The following is a 17,746-nucleotide window of genomic DNA, read 5'->3' as shown; positions in this document are numbered from 1 at the left end:
TCCCTGAAGAAGGCAACAACTTCTTAATATTAAGGGAATGTTTCTTTTAACTTTTTTTATCATGTCTGTTGGAATAAGACATTGGGTCTTTATTTAACTAAACGATATGAGTATAAGCACATATATCAAGGTATCCTTTCTCTTAGTGATTTCCTTAATACTGCTTGTCCAAGAGTCTCAGAATTTTTGTACTGCAGAGTCTGCCCAGTGACACACTTGCTTCTGAAAAAGTTTCCTAGAAAAAGATTCTCTAAAAACAATGCAACTTTTTGCATTAAAATAACAATTTCCTATATTCTTCTATTCTATTTTCACCACAATTTTCAGAGATCAGACATTAAAGTGGAGAAAAAGACAGAGAAAGGCAAGGGAGATAAGTCAGGAAAAAGATGTTTCTGATTGTATGTTTAAATGAAACTATGGGAAAGCCAGATTTTTTTAATTACTCAGACTGTTGTATCGATCATCTATAGTTCATGCACTTTTTCATCTGATCTCTATATGTCTTGAGTGTACCATAATAGCTGTGCATTTGCAGGATTTTCTCTTTCATTTTGGGAATAGAGATTACGTGGTTTTAATCTGCATTGGAAAAATTCTTGAACAATACACTCTAAGTTATCTCTCAAGAAGAATATAACCTCCTGACAATCCAATAGTAATCTATTAACTCATAATTTCATTACTATTGATACTACATCATCTGTTTTGGTGAGATCATACAGATAATAATCAGGAACCCCCCAAAGGATCTCTAACCAGTTTAAATTTGGAAGTCATCTAGCATGTTTCCACTGTGACGTACTTTATGAATAAACATGTAGGAAGATTATAAAGGATCTTATGGTGGTTCCCTCTGTTAAGATCAATAGTGAGCTTCATTTTTCCTAATTTTTTTAACTGATTTGGTTTATGTCACAAACACATTTTAAAAAATCTATTAAAAAGCTTGAATGAAACCTTTTCAAGACAGTCAAGAGTCCACTAAATTCAACAGATTTGCATCATCCCCTTAAAGAGCATGTCGGAGTAAAATTTTTTGTCTTGTTTTCTGGATTTAGATGTCTTTCCCTGAAAGTACTATAAGAAAGCAAGCAATGAACAAAAAATTTCTTGTTGGAATAAAACCCAAGGCAAGTTTCGAGGCATTGAAAATGCTATCAAAAAATGTTCAACCTAATAGCTCAGTCCTTTGCTGTTGAATTGTGATGTTTCTGAACTGAGCGCAGTAACAGCCCTGGTGGGTGAAGTTTTCTATAATCCCTGGGTGTTGCAGTCAGGGCTAGTGCCAGCTTTTCTGAAGGTGCCCTGCCAATTTACTGTATCATTTAGGTGAAAACCTGCATAAGAACACATGAGCAATTGAAATCTCTGTGCAGCGTCTTAATGATACAGAAAGAGGGCTTCTAAATTAGATCCGATACAGCAGTGACTTAACAGTTGCGCTATCCACATACTAAAGGGTTTGCTATATTAGTCTTGTTATTAACTGTTAATATACAGTGTGTTTTATTCAGCAGAAACTGAACTAATACTTTGAACTAGGAACACTGAACACACTTTAAGTGGTTTTTAACCCAGTATTTGACTGGGTTAAATCATCAGTGGGCAAATTTAGCTTTTCTTTGTTTTGGCCACCAAACAAGCTAAAAGCTGTATTCTTTTGCACTTATGTCCTACCCAGGCTAAAAGTATTTCTGAAACATCTGTACAAAGATTACTCATACAATGAGTATGAATAGTTCAAGTGTAGAAAGATGTACAGTTTTCATGCTTTTTTGAAATAAGGCGAATTTCTGATTTTACACTCCCCAACTTGGGATCTCTGCTTTTTCCTGTAACTCCTTTCTTTCCATAAGCAAATGAATTTCGGGAGAGAGGTTCCTGTGCTAATCTACCTCCTCCTACATAGTCATTTCAGCACAATTCAAACATCCTAACATGCCGCCTCCTGAAACCCCATTCAAGCTCTTTAAAAAAAGTGGTTAGATTTTCCTGCTTGCCCTGACACCATTCCTAGCTTCTTCAAAGTCAGCTCAGCCACAAAGTCAGCCTTCCTCAGAGATGCCATAATTTTGGTATCGGCTCAAGAACCTGCAGATTGTTACACATATGGTTCTTACAAAACCCAGTGCTTCATGGATTAACCACAATGTATGATTAGTTGTTCAAGAAATAGGAAGGCTTTGATCTTTGAGTAGCAATGAAGAGATTAAAAGGGTACTTAGAAAATGAAAGGAAGATTGATAACAGGGAAAACTTCGGCAAAGAAGCTGCTTTAAATTAACACTTTTAAGCCTGATTCTCTCCCTTCCTCCCACCCTCTCACCCTCCCTCTCAGTACACATAACTATCCATTTGGCTGTCAATGTGGAAAAATAACTGATGTCAGATGATGCACCCTGGATACTATGCCAAGTTCTAGTGAGAAATCACACAGCTATTGAAATGGATGATTAGAGCATGGGTAAGTGCTTGGGTTCAGCTATATTGCTTCTCTTGTAGGACAAGAGGTGCCAATTGTGCGTGTGATTCATAGTGAGGGCTTTGTGAAGCTGGCACAGATGTGCCACTGGAATGCAATGAGGTGTGAGCAAGCCCTGCCTTACAGCTGTGTCCAGAAGGGTAGGAGATAACTAACACTATCATATTTGTTCATAGGGGAAGTTGAGGTGTTTCAGAATTTACCCTTGATTTGGTCCACAGAAGACGGATATGCCAAAAAAGTCTCTAGACATCGCTGAGCAGAGTTATCAGGAGCTGTCACAGTTTTGCAATTAACTGGTGGTTTATATCTCATATTCAGTGAGCATAAAGTATTTCAGACAGAGTTGCACATTTGGAGCCAAAGGTGCAAAATGGAGCGGAATTCTGACAGACATTAATGAAAATCTCAGAAAAATACCCAGTTAGGTCAATGTCAGAAAAATGATTCCAAAGTCTAGTTTTTAATCTGAATACTACACTAAGGGAGGGGGGGGATCAAAACTTTATCGAAAGATGTTTTTGTGAGCTTTTCTGTTATTTGCAGTGACTGCAAATTGGAGAAACACTCCTCCAGGCTTATCCTTCTAAGAGCTGACCGAACCCTGCTCCTCTTAGTTAAGTGCAGTGCTCAATTAGAAAGTGTTATTGTATGTAAAGTCTGGATGTTATGATTCATGTCTTGAATAAACTGGAAATCAACGACTTCATCACTGCAGAACATTTCATACTGTCTTGTGAGCCATTTGTAGGACATCATTAAAAATAAAATTTAATTTCACAAATTGGAGAAATGGTCTGAAAGTAACTAGGTGATATTTCCTAGTGTCAATCATAAAATACTACAGTTATGAAGAAGAATTCAAGTGAAAGTAGGAATATGCATAAGTCTCATTCCCTGATGGTTTGTTTATATGAAAGCTTTTAACTTGTTGGCTGTCAGGAATCAAAATCATAAGTATTAACTTTTGTTTTCTGCTATGAATTCTGGGAGTCTCCCTCAAGAGAAGTGGGCACTAACAAGTGGTAACAGTGTTTCTCCTTCCATAGAATCAAGAAATACTTTAGGTTGGAAAAGACCCTTAAGATCATCTCTACAACATAACAGTAGGGGGAAATGAGCTACTGCTAAATGAGCTGGATCCTTTTTCAAAGAAACTGCTGTAGAGTGAATGAATAGATGATGCTACATAAATTGGTTCCCAAGACAATTAAAACCTGAGAGAGTGTATAAGTTACTTATCCCTTCTGTTATGGAAGTCGGTGAATTAAGATGAATAATAAAACTACAGGTTTCAGGATTGGGTCCTGTTGGAAGCAAACACATAATGGTGAAGAATTTACAGGTACAGCAGACTCTGAACAGGAAGAGTAAGAATGAGGAACACAGAAGAACCTTATCAGATTTTCCTCTCTAAATATTCTTGTGTATTTTTAGCCAATACAGTTTTGCTGTTCTGTAATACACTTGAATTTTCTGAGTAGTTTGCAGTATTTCTCTTCAGGTGAGAAGTACATGTGCTCACTGCTTCTCTCCATGAGAAATACAAGAATGGTATTCTGGCCCCAGTAATTCAGTTAAGCCAGATTGTTGCCTGAGGATGACAGTGACTTGATCATCGTCATGGTAATTATGATTCTTGCGATCCTAGGGAAGGAAAAAACAAATAATATTGAATGGTTCAACTTTGCCAGTGGACACCAATTCATATGGTGAACAATTCCCACAGAAGAAGATCCACCGTGCTTCTGATTTCTTCTTGACCAGTGAACGACACCTTGAGGGTGTGTAGGTGCTGTGAACACATCTGGGACAGGAGACTGGGTTTTCTGTTTCTAAGAACTTGTGCTGAGGCACTGAAGCTTTACTCTGAAAGTTAGAAGAGTTGTTTCCTCTTTTTGTTTTAAACAAAGAATTGTTTCCTTCTTCTTCCTTCCTCCTCTTCCCAACATTCCTCATTTATTTGAAAGCAATTTGAAGATTTTTTTTTTTTTTATAAAATACAGAGAAAGTAAATCCCTTTCTGAGACTATATTTTTTTAAAGAACTCCACTGATGTAAAATTTTACATAGTATCATTCCACTAACTCTTAATACTGGTTGCTCTGATCTACTTCACTGCTAAAATGAGATGGGGGAAGGAAGTTACTGTACTGATGCTTCACTTAAGGTAATAGGTAAAAACCATCCATGTTAAATGCAATTAGTTAATACAAATTAAGATGATTTCATGTTCTTTTGTCAAGATCATTCAAAGAGTTATTTGCTTTTGTCATTGAACAGTACTGCATTAGTTCTCATAATCTGTTTAGTGCATTAGCACTAAGTAAATCCTATTGATTCAGCAGATAAAATGGACCTAAGTAATCTTTTATTTTGCTGATTTCCCTTATATTAATTTAGCATTTAACTCAGCATACTGATTATCAAAGGAGAGGTGTTGACTAATTACATATTTTTAAGAAATAAAGTAATGCATCGGAGATGTGCTAGTGAAAGCAGTTTTGTTGTACACTTGTAGTGTATATCAAGTGCATTTTTCATAGAGGTCCTTGGTTACATGTAAGCTGTGGTGAAATAGAAATAGCGTTATCCAAAGATAACGCTGAATGTGGAGGCTCTTATTCCAACATAGCATTGCACAACAACGGCATGTCTAGCCAAAACAGTGGTGCAAGAGATGTGTGGGACAGAAAGAAGTCCAGAAACTACGCAAAAATCATGCAATTTACTCTAATTTCCACAGGCTCTGTATAAACGCAGGGTAATATCTGCCTTAAGAAAATGAAGTTCTTACTATAACTTCCTACAAGATCAGTCCTCTGGTATTTTTTTGTTTTCATACACCCTGTAGACAATGCAAGTAATATTTTCATATGACCTACACTTGCTTTCTGAACCATTCATGTCATGGATCTTCTTCCTCAGCATTTTTTTTTTTAATTTACTGTGGGATTTCATTTGGTTTTACTTGTGTGTTTGGAAATAAGGAGTAATTCCACTCTGATGCAAAAGCTGTCTGAGACCAGAAACCCACATGCCATCTAGAAAGTTTAAGTAACACAACTCTCTCCTGGATAATAATTACCTACTGTTGCTTTAGTGAGCAATAATGATGGCCAGATGTGGTCCTGACTCAGAATAAGTAGAGTAAGTAGGGAAAGTGCTGAGGTAAGGTGGGTGCTGAGCAAGCTGAAAGGAAAATGTCTGCTTTGTCAGGACTTATGTGTCTCTCCATTGTCTGGCAGCAGAACTCAAGGAAAATTCTTTGCTTACTTTCATGTGTCAACCACCTACCAAAGCCAGGTGGGATGAATCCAGGACTTAAATCTGCATGCAGTGCACTGCACAGTCAGCTTCCCTGTCTTTGGAACATGAAATTGTGCGTAAAGAAATCCAAGCAGATCTTTCAGAAAGGGTTGACACTGTCTCATTGCAAAACAGCCATCGGCAGACTAGATGGGAACTTAATATGGGGCAAAGGAGTCTTACAATTTGGTCTGAACTCAGGAAAAGCAGTTTAATCTGAATATTATACATCTCTAGGGAGTGTCCTTAATGTTACATACCTACCAGTATAAGTTTTGGAGATCTCTCTTGTGCGACTGCAAAAGCTTTCAAATTTGCAAGGTTACATAGGATAAGAAAATTATTCTTTGTCCAGTTCTAGTCTTTAGAGTTATTTAAGGGCCTTCAGAAACTAAGACCTAAAAAACACATGACCAGACATCCATTTTAACAAAATAAAAATTGCTTTCTTCATGAAGTGATTTCTGTGAAATTCCAGAGAAAAGCAGCAGAGTCACTTTCCCACACTAATAACCAATAGGGAACCCTGCCTTCAGTGGAAGAATTTGATTAAAAAGTCTGGAAATGGAACATTATTAGTAACTCTGGCTGATTAAGCTGTGCCCTTTGCAGAAAATGGTAGTTTAATGGATGCCACTTTTTCACAGAGAAATCCAGCTTTCATCAAGAAGATGATAAAACACCAAACAGCAGCACTGGGAGGCAAACAGACAGATCCCTAACAGGACATTAGCAGAAGGAAAACTGTAGTTTTTGCAGCACTCGGGAATTGACAGGTTGGCCTCCAAACTCAATAGCTCCTGGGACTTGGAAGAGTAAGGGTATCTACCACTAGGGGTGGTGGGGTACTTTCCAAAGAAACCCCCTGCCTTTTTCCATGCCTTGTCTTTTTCTCAAGAACTCTCATGTGATGATAACACTGTGGCCAGTCGTAGTGACAGAACAGCCCTTACCTCTGTAGTTCAGTGTTTACTGAATCTGGTCCAGCCTGAGATAACTTTACCCAAACCCATGCTCTCACCATACCCCCTACACACTCATACCTGTACCTCTACCCATGCCTGTCTCACATGCAGCATAACTCGAGTCCAGACTCTTCCTGCAATCACTTACGAGATGCTACTTGCCCCAGTCAGGTCTTCCATGGCCAGGTGGGTAGGTAGCCATGTACCCAAGAGTGGAGGGGAGCTGGCTGGTGAGCACACCCTGCCTTGCACTCCGCACAGTGGAGACCCTCAGGGTACTGCCAGGACTTTTGGCAGACGGACAGTGAAGGCACAACAGGAATGCAGATGCAGCTTATCACCTTATTATCAGGGTTTAAGCACGTTTTATAGGGTGTCAGTTCACACTGCCCATCGTTCAGTTCCTCTTCATTTATTCTTCTGAGATGTCAGAACCCGTTAGAAGAGCTTGCGTATGGATGGCAACAGATTTCGTGCCCAGGCAGAGTGCTGCATGCCATCTAACACAGCATTTCCAGACGAATAAATGACTGAACCAATGCGATGGATTCTGGTGCCTGACTTTTAGGGAAAATATTCAGTGATGTTCTACTCACAAAAAAATCTCCATGCTGTGAGATTATCTAAATAAACCACATCAAGCCTTTCTAATCAGAGATGTGATGCTATTTTTAAACCTGCCAAAAATTTTAAGCCAAATGGTGTGGGATATTATGGTTACAGGGCCTCAAAAGAGTTATTTGTCTCTGTTTATTTTATTAAATATTCCTAGACACAAACTTAGAATGACAGATCAATAAGTGCCTTTGCGGTTTCCTGATTGAAGGCAGCAATTATTTTCTTCCATTACAATATAAGCATAACCTAGTTTTACTCATCTATCATGTGTGTAATGGTAATAAAGAAGCATCACCATGTGTTTATTTTACTGTCACTTTATCTTTTGTTTTGGTGATCTTCTGTTTTCCTTTCATATAGTTGAGATTGTCAAGGCTAAAATCAACCCACCTTCCTCACTTGAAAAATCACATTTAATCCATGATAAAGGTGCACACTACTGGACTGTGTCTGCAAATGAAGTAAGCAGCACTTGCCTCCTCATCTAAACACACCTCTGCTCTGAGGAGTACCACACTGGGGCTGATAGTGACTAACTGTGACCAAAGTAATTCTGCCTAAAGATTACACCCAGTTTTCTCCTTGTTGTGGGTGAGGAGATGCCTGAACAGTGATTCAAAACCCTCCACAGCAGCTACCTCTCAGATCTCTTTGTCCTGACTCAAGTAATAAAACTTCTTTACTATAACTCCCAGTTTTTCTTTTAATTCAAAGCCAGTTCTGTTTCCACCTTGCTGTCATTTAAGTGTCAGACAGCTCTTCGCTGAAGGAAATTATTAGGCAGTACTAACTGGTCACAGCTCTGCTGAAGTACATCTGACATCAGTCAGATGCTTCATCAGATTCACTTTCCCTAACTGACTTCAGTGAGCCCAGGTTTTGGCTTCATATGTATTACACTTAAAATACAACTGGAAATGTTTTATTTTCTTTTTATGAAGTTTTCCGTGAGCACTAGAGTAAGTGAAGCACAGTTGTGTCTACATTTTTATCTTGTGGTTGGTTGACTTTGCTGTCCAACTAAGCTCTGATGGAGACTTTTCCCATGGGTGAGCAATACCTTCCTTAGTCCCTGCGAGTCCTTCTCATGTTTACAAAGGGGCTCCTTAAACTTCACCAGTTTCCACAGCCTGAGCTGTCTCTGGATTCACACTTGAACTCACATCTTTAGGGTTTCTTATTGCTGAGGCTGTTAGGATAACTAAAAGAAAGACAAGCCTACAGTAGCGCAACAACAGAAACTTAATTCCTTTAGAAAACAAAGCTAAAACCTATCCAATTTATCAACCACATCGAGATGAGTTGGTTGGGGGTTTTTTGCATTAAATATAAGAAAAACGATTTGAGGAAGTGTTTTGGATGTATTATTTAGGTTTATCTTGATCTAGTTCTACCTTTAGAAGCCTCAGATTAAACAGTCCTGAGGGACAGCCACTTAAAAAGATGGACTACCCAAAGTACAACAAAATTACGTACAATTGTCTTGTGGGACTTTTTTTGATAACATGAAATGGCCTTCATCAATCAGACTCTAACTGTAAATTATCAGAGAGCACTTTCTTGCAAATGGTGCAAAAGGCTCATTTGTCTTTTTAATGTTGAAGTTAGTGGTATACCATATTCACTGCTGGACTATTTTCACTGTCCTATGACTTAATCTCACAGTGGTCAGTGCCTTTCACTTGCAAAATGGTCTGTGGTTATTCTTTCAACATCAAAGAGAAAGGTCATCTTGGCTACACTACAAAAAGCAAGTTTTGAATTTTGCCAAAATAAACTGTGACAAACTCTCACAGATAATAAAAGCTTTCTTTAAGTTGAAGGTGACTTACAAAAAGGAGAAAAATGGTTTATGCCCTCATCTACGTTTCCTCAATGTACAAAGAAGGGCCTAAGAAGAGTTGAGGGGTTTGAGACTTTTTTTTATTATTATTTAATCTTCAGCATGGAAGATCAGGTTTGACATTCCTGAGATAAGCATAAGAAATTATCTGCTTTCCTTCTGCCTGCTCCTTCCCTTCCTTCACATTGCAACCCTGCAGGTCTACTTTACACACTAGAGAAAAACAGGAGTATAAAGGATGCTTGGCAAATTCTTGCCAATCTTTTTGGCCAGTTGAAACCCAAAAAACCTCACAGGATACTTTTTATTGGATCCTAAATGAGTCCTCTGGAATAAATGAAAGGAAATGGAATGGCAAAGCTTGACAGTCTTGATATTTCTGTGTTAAGTAAACAATTAGGATAAAAATTTCTGACTGCCTTTATGCCATTTAAAAGAACCACAAGAAATTACAGAAACATTTTCTCCCTTTATCAATTTAATGTAGCAGAAATCAGAGCTCTGATGACATTTCTTAAAAACGGGCAACTATAATAAACATGTCAGCAGTATAAGACATTCAGTTTTGATATGCAAAGCAGCAGCAGACTCTGGAAAAGCTTTTGAAACACGAAAGTACTTCCCAGCATGTGAAAAGTGGCGAATTATTCTGTCAATATTTTAATGGTATACTTCTCTATGAAAAGATCACCTTATGAAATGGATGTATAGGGAAGTACAGAATGAGACAAGCTAAAGGCCACGAGATTTAAAGACAGTTATTCACAAATCATATACCCCGTGAATATAGAAAAGGTACTTTCAGAGAAGATCAACGTTCCTTGTTATAAATGAACTGAAATATGAAACAAAAAGGGATATTAATACCTGAAATGAAAAATTAGGACAGCAATAACACAGCAAAGAAAGATAAGAAGTTACCACGCTGAATGCTTGCTAACTTGTTTTTAGTTCCTGGAAATTGTCTGTTCCCCCCCAAATAAAGGTAATTAAATGCTATGTCTGTTGGAGTTGCTGTATCAGCATCTGCTGGCAATGCCTACATCTGTGTTGAATGCCTGGAGTTTGCCATAAGCAGATGTCTCCCAAATGCCAAGGTTGTTGTGGTTATGCTCAGGCTGGGTCAGACCCCTCCTCTGAGTAGACTCCTGCTACTGGTGAGAAGCCACTGCATCTCTGTTAACAGGTGTTTCTCCCCAGACTGCCCTGCCTCACTCCTGGCAGTGAGGAGCAGCCCTTCTCTTTGATGAAAGAGACTCCCACCTCCAACCAGGGTATGTGTCTGCACCCCATCCTGATGCCCTGTGCTGGGCAGCTGTGCTGAGGAGGACTCCAGTGGTACTTGGGATGAAGAAGGCCTGTGGCTCCCACCCTCACTCTGAGCTATCCCAACAATGGGACATGACAGATCCCATCCATCTCCAAATGCAGGTGGAGCCATTGTTCTGTCCTGACACAGGCCTCATCTTGGCTGAGCAGAGCCCCACCACAGAGACTCTGGCCCTGCCCTCTGGTAGAGGACAGCGTGCCACCTCTGAGCTCCAAATTTCTTGTATTTGAGAAAAGAAAGTTCCCCACAGAGGATATTTAAGGGCCTGCTGCATAAGCAGGTGATTTAAAGTTCTAATGTTTCATGCCCCAAAGTAATTGTTAAAAGTACCTGATTCCCAGATTATGTATTCCTTTTACAAGAGCTGAAACCACCACAAACACTGGCCAGAAGGGAAAGGGATAATTTCTATGCTTCCTCTGCTCACAGTATTTCAGATGTATGGAGAGGAGCAATCACTTGAACTCAGTGTACAGAAAGGCAACTCTCCCACCCGAGACCACCTGTACCCCTGTTCAGATACACTTCTCATAGACACCTCTTTCATGAAGAAAACTGATGTCAGTTGGACCGTTTCTGTACCAAGCATGAGTAACGATATTACAATCTGGCTCTTTGTAGCATGTTTCAAACGATCTCTTTCATTTTTTTCTGAGGAGGGCAGTGATTCATCATTAACATAGTTTTAAATATGAGTGATGTTCTCAGGGACTCCTTAGTGCACACGGATATGAATGTTTATGAACACCTTTTTGAAATATGAAAAGAAATAACCACCTAAATGTTCCATTTATCTGCATCACAGTTTCTCAAGGAAAAAACCTTACAAACTAAAAAAAAAAGAAAAAAAAAGATTTTTCCCCCGGTCCCACTACTACATTTTTTGCACCATAAAGACCTCAGTGATTTTCATACTCAATTTGCAGGAACTAATCCTTACAGAGATGAATCATCAGCAATGCTACGTAACCTGAAATAATCAGGGACTTAGATTTTGTAACTGAAACTGAAAGGACTGATACCTGGCAATAGAGTAGGCCAAGAGAGAACAAAAGTTCCAAAATATATCAAATCAATTATCACTTACCCTGTTCAAGCAGTATTTACTCTCCTTCCCATAAAAGTGCTGGAGACATTTCATGTTCTGCTTGTCAACAATCTTGTTGAAGAACTCATTGATGGTTCGCACAGAGACAGCGCAGACAGCAGATCTCTTGGTTGGTTCAGAAGAGTCTGGTTTGCTTTGCGCAAAAACACCATAGAGAATATCATCGTTCAACCCAATGCCCATTTCGTGGGCTAAAGCTGCACCAGGCTTGCTTACATAGGCAGCTTGCAAAATGTTGAATACCTCCTTTCGGATGGACCTCTTTCTTCGCTTTTCAGTAAAAATGCACTCAAGAGGCATTTCCATATAAGAACGCATCTCTGAGTCTAAAGTGCAGAAGCGGATAATTCTAGTTTGAAAAGCTTGTGAGTCAAGAGTTTCTCTCTGTACAGTCAGAAAATACACAAAGTGATCATTTTCAAAGGCATGGACGTACCTAATGGGATAAGAGTCACGGAACTGAGGAAGGATATCTATATAAGACTGATCTGTGAGAAATTCAAAACCATCCTGTGTTTCTTTTAACCTTCTAACTGATATAGAATGCAGCACATGGGGAGGTTGAAATGTAGATGTCACAGTATTTCCAACAAAGAAGTTGACAAACCTGTCCTTTTCGGTCACCAAAACTTTGGTTCCTAAAGTGCTTACAACACAGTCAGGACAATTATCTGCTTCTCCATCCACCCGGGGTGAGTACATGCAGTGCACCTCGCTTTCAATGTCAGCAGGATTGTCAGGGTGAATGATGTGACGGTGGCAGATGCCTCCGGACACGCTACCACAGCTGATGAGCTGATCATCATAATAAGTTTCTAAGAGCAGTGCCATGTTGACATTATCCTTCCATACGCTGTTAGATAAATTGGCTTTATCTCTGCAGTCTTCACATGGCACACAGTCAGGGTTCTCCAAAACAGGCCCAGTCTTATACACAGAAATGTTCTGGAGAGTTTCATTTAGTACATAAATCTTGTTGACTGCTCCAACATAAACATGATGCTTGTATAAAACTACATTCTGAATTTGTGTTTCTGCGATGAAGTTAGGAAGATCATATTTTACACCGAAATTCATCTCTGATTTTTTAGCTGCTTCTTTGCATTGTCCATGGCTCCTCTGCAGCAAGGTAAACAGGAATACGACAAACCCAGAAGGATATGCAGTAAAGGGCTTCATTGTCAGAGATTTAATCTGTCAAAATATATTTAAAGGAAATAGTGTTTAAATTTCATATACTAAAACATCAGTTTATTAATCAACAGTAATCTGTTTCTAGGCTGCATGTAGTAGCTGATGTATTTCAGTTTAAGAAGTGGTCATAATTTTGCTTAGTGTCATAAGAGTTGTGCTAGAAACTGCTATGATTACTGTCCTTCGTGGGTACACACTTCACTGCTTTTAGAACAATTCACAGAAGGGCTTTCTTACGATGAATTTCTCAAGACCATTTGGCATGTTGTAGAGCAGCAAAAGAGAGATGACTACTTCCACATTGGCATTAAATCAGCTGACTGATACAGTTTAAAACAGGATGGTGTACACATAGCTAAAAGCAAAACTGCCCAGGACACTCAGGTCACAAAGCACACAAAGCAACTGGAGCCCTTCAGTGTGTGGATGTAAGACATTTGTCAAGTTCTCAAGGGGCTGAGCCGAGAGAGCTAGCACAGCTAAGCTCAAATGTAAGAAATAGAAAAGATACAAAATAACGTGGATATTTAAAATGTCTATTGACATTTTTGATTAATCAAAAAAGAGACTTCGCTCCACCAGACCAAAGGAAGAAACTCCTCTCTCTCTCCCTCCAGCTCCCCAAATTACTGTCTTTCATAAAGGCCCAGTTTGGAAAAAAGAATTTTTTTTCAGCCAGCTCTACTTCTTGGAATACTCATTCTCACTAGTGTTGACAAGGCTTTGTAATATATTATTAGAATACTTTATGCATCATGTGGTGCCTGGCATGTGCAAGCTTTATTTTAGGCCCTGTACCACAGCAGTAAGTCACTCTGGTGAACCTTTACAAGATACAGCCGATCACTGTGTTGTAAACAAAGGGCTATCAAATGACCTACGGCCATTAACCGATGAAATCAAACAACCTATCACTTCTCTCTTTTTTTTTTACATCTCCATACAATTGTTTGATGTGGCTTGAAGAACCAAAGGCAGATGACTAGTGTGATATTTCACCCTCTCAAAAGATCAATTAAATGAACTGTGGTTATGAGCGTTTCAGCGCAGTATCCACATTATGCCCTGTCACACCAGACGTTTTCTGTTAACGTCATGACACAGTTGTTAAGCCAAATTTAGCTTCTTCAAGGAGAAAACAATTACACATTCTAACAGCAATATGATCACATACTTTGGGAAAATCCTTCTAGTTTGACTATAGTTAGGCAATTGTTGCTAATCAAGAAATGCTTGTGACCACTGAAAGAATTTAAAATAGATGACCTTGAAAATTACAAACTAATAATAGGAATCTGTATCAACTTTTTATTTCATTAGGACTTCAAGGAAAACAAAAAGATGACTATAGACCAGAGCTGTTTCAGTTGTTTATAAATTCAGTGTTTTCACCAGTTTGGGTAAAACAATCCGTCAATAATTCTCCTGCATTTCTTGTGACATTTTATTTCAGCATCCACTGAATTATTTCTGTGGTTTACCTCCTTAATTACACAAAATAATAGGTTTGGGGAAAAAAAATGGTCTTCCTCACTGTTATTTCATAAGAATTATGACTGAGAGTTGGGGATAAAACAGAAGCTATTTGCAAGAATTAGCTGGTAAGAACAAGTCATACTTTTAGTATTAAGAATAAAGATCTTCTTTCAAATCAGTAACATTTTTCTGGTACTAATTTGTGATAACAGAATCCTGGAAACAAATCTAGCATGGATTAACACTTAAAAAAAAAAAGAGCAGGTATATGGTTAGAACTCGAAAATAGTCCCAGTACACAGAGTACTGATTTCTATATTGTATGGGGCAGGAAACAATTTTCTCATTCCCTGTAACACCTTGCTATTATGGAATTTTTCCTGCTCTGTGCTGGGATGAAGGCAAGAGCTTTCAAACTTTGTGTGAAACACCCAAAAGTCACACCCAACCCAAGAACAACCGTGTTCCTCTCCTGCCTGACCAGTGTGAAGTGAAGGTCCCAGCACTGGGAGCAGTGGGAGCGTGGTCTGACTGTCTGCCTCTTTTCAACCAGCACTTCCACTCAAGAAACTGCTAAAACTGATACATTCCTGCAGATTCACTTCTGATGAGTCAACATGTTCTGACAAATACTAGATTAAGCAGAAAATTCCAAAAATGCTCTATTTCAGACACAACACAGAGGCAGGTATACTGTTTATTGCAACAAGTTTAAAATGGCATAACAGAGGTGGCCCTGCAGTGGTGAAAGAAAACAATGGGTGGGACAAGAATTAGATGAGGCTGATTGACCACCAACACATGAAAAAAGATGCAAGGTTACTCGACAGGCATGAATTTGTTGCAGTATATTCCGTGCTATGTTCTTGTTTTAACGTTCTGAAATAGATTTCCCACCCACTAAGCCCCTCAGTTTTCAGTTTACAATCACCCTCCTTCTTCCAGTATCTGAAAAAGAGGATCCATAGCTGTCCAATAGTAAGTACCACTGTGCACTGCAGAGGTATTTAGAGCCATAAATACTATCTGACTTATTCTTTCCCTCAAACCACATCTTGGGATGTGAGGCCAGTATCCTTAGATAGGCTACTCTGGCTAAACTTGGTGACACAACACTGGTTTCAATCTATGCTTTGGAGACCAAAAATTCTTCCTTAGACTCCTTTAGCAAATGCAATCGGAACCAAAAACTTAACAGTAAGAGCAAGGGTGGGATTCAGTGTAATGTAAAGGATGCCACAAATAACAGTATTTCACCAGTACAGGAAGGAAAAAATGAGCAATAAATGAAAACCAAGTCATCTTTGCTCTCATATTTGAGCCTTTCCTTTGTATGCTTTTGAGGTGTTTCAAGCAACCTCTTAGGCAGAAATCTGCTGATTCCCACATATGGGAAGCTCAGGTTCAGATTTATGGGCAGCTCTACGGAAGATGTTCCCCACAGTGCATGTCGCCAGCATACTGTGACTCTTTCCTCGAGGTACCTGAAATCAGAAGTAACATGCTCCACTGTGAGACGTTTAAAGCTTAGGGAGAACGCAGGAACTATGTGAAGAGTACAATGTATTCCACAGTCCTCATATCATATAAACTCTGCTGCTCCTTACTGAGACTCCCATGATGTTTGGTGCCTCTTTTCATCTGCATTTGACCCAGGGTCTTTATTCCAACACTGCAACCTCTAGCACAGAGCTGCTCTTTTGTAACATCCAGACACAAACACAGTTCACTTGAATACACCCTAAAGAAACAGGGAAACTTAGGAGAACTAAAAATTCAGTCTCACGTCTCTTCAAAGGTCCAACAATCCCAGTTCTCTTTAGCACACACTCAAATATAATTTCAGCTGAACTTAAACACTAAAAGATTTTTGCTGAATTAAAAGCAAAATACTTAGGCTATAGATACACCTTTTGAGTACAGATCAAAGAACTAGCTGCTGTCTATCATTTACAGAAGGAAAACAAGTAATCCCTTTGTTTCTCTACTTGGTTTGAATGATGGATGCTGTTCAATCTTTTGTGACCTTCCCATGACTTGTGTGTCAGTGTGTCTTTCATGTGTCTGCAGAAGACTTGTAAGCTTTAGCCTGCGATAACTATCAGCGAGCAATAGCTGTGGATGGATTATTCCTTTGTAAGAAGGATGGATTATATCCTTTTGTAAGAGATATTTTCAAAGCCAGTGTCATGATGTGCTCATTTTTCCATCCCTCAGCAGACAGTAGCCAGTATAACTGATGAGAAAATGGATTTTGGGATGAGAAAATGGATTTTGGTTAACCATTGCAAGTGGCTGGTAATGATGTGTCATATTAGTGTGACTGGCAACCTCAAGTGCTATGGCTGGTGTTTCCCCTCAGGCTTAGTCTTGAGTGTTTGTGTACCACTAACAGTTTCCCAATGGCAATTTTCTTCCTACAAGATTCATTCCCCCTAACTGTGGCCTGGGTTATAATCTCTAAATATTGAACATCATGGCTATCCTTCACACTGTTTTCCACTGTATTGACAAGTCAGGCCTGGCCTTACTGTGGAATAATGTTCAAGCTGTCATATTAAAGAAAGACAGAAAACACAGCCATGCTTGTTTTACTTGCCCTCATTTCAGAAACTTGGGTCCCATTTAGTTCTGATCACAAGTACTCCTCAAATCTGCACAAGCTCAGACAACACGCTGACCTGAAAGCGTTTTGTAGGATGTTTGGTGCATCTCATTTTTCCTTGCTTTATTACAGGAAAAGAAATTACAGGGTCCTCCATATCACACAGAGATTGTGTTTGTACAAGAACACATTCAGTCCTCAGATAGGTCATTTCAGGTTAGGTAACAGCAGAGCCATGTCAATTTATGTTTCAAAAACTCTACTGTCAGCAAATGGTAGCCTTTTCCCCTCTTTAAGGAAAAGTTTGATAGTATGATTTTATACTTTTTCCAGGGGAATAGTACACCTTGTTACTTTGATCTCTGACAGAGTTATGGTGGCAAATTTATATGAGATAGCCCTAGTGACGACTCCTCCTGAGAGTTCAGTTTGCTTTGCTATTCTGGACCAAAATCCGTGGATCAGAGGCCCTGCTATGGAGATAGGATCATCATTTAAGAGGACAGAGCAAATGAGAGAGGGTGATGATAACAGCTCCATCCATCCAGCTTTAATCTATTGTTGCAAATCTGTCACAGCACTGGCATCAGCTTCCAGACTAAGCCCAGAGTGGATGTGTCTTCATCATACTTTTCAATTAACTAACTGCATCTTAGTGAGTTTAATCTATATTCTATGCTGACAGGTAAAAAATGTTCTTAAGTCTGAATGGAATTAGTTACCTTAAATTAAGATAACAGAGAGGACAAAGAAACTCAGTAAGTCAGTAGCAAATATAGAAATGATCCCCACGTTGAATTCAAATGGCTAATC

At 39.0% G+C, this 17,746-nt stretch overlaps 1 protein-coding gene across 1 annotated transcript in view; it reads right to left on the bottom strand.

Moving 5' to 3' along the window:
• Positions 1-15,952, bottom strand: part of MET (MET proto-oncogene, receptor tyrosine kinase) — a 70,832-nt gene extending 54,880 nt beyond the window's left edge. Inside the window, exons 1-2 of the mRNA XM_027682188.1 lie at positions 15,936-15,952; positions 11,638-12,852 (exon numbers count right to left, since the gene is read on the bottom strand). Of these exons, the coding sequence (XP_027537989.1) occupies positions 11,638-12,852; positions 15,936-15,947 (1,227 nt within the window). The 5' untranslated portion in view covers positions 15,948-15,952. The remainder of the gene's footprint in view (positions 1-11,637; positions 12,853-15,935) is intronic.
• Positions 15,953-17,746: the final 1,794 nt, after the last annotated feature.

The sequence above is a fragment of the Neopelma chrysocephalum genome, unplaced genomic scaffold, assembly GCF_003984885.1.
Source record: "Neopelma chrysocephalum unplaced genomic scaffold, ASM398488v2 Primary Assembly neopelma1_62, whole genome shotgun sequence".
Classification (NCBI taxonomy): domain Eukaryota; kingdom Metazoa; phylum Chordata; class Aves; order Passeriformes; family Pipridae; genus Neopelma; species Neopelma chrysocephalum.
This window is presented reverse-complemented; position numbering and strand designations above follow the sequence as displayed.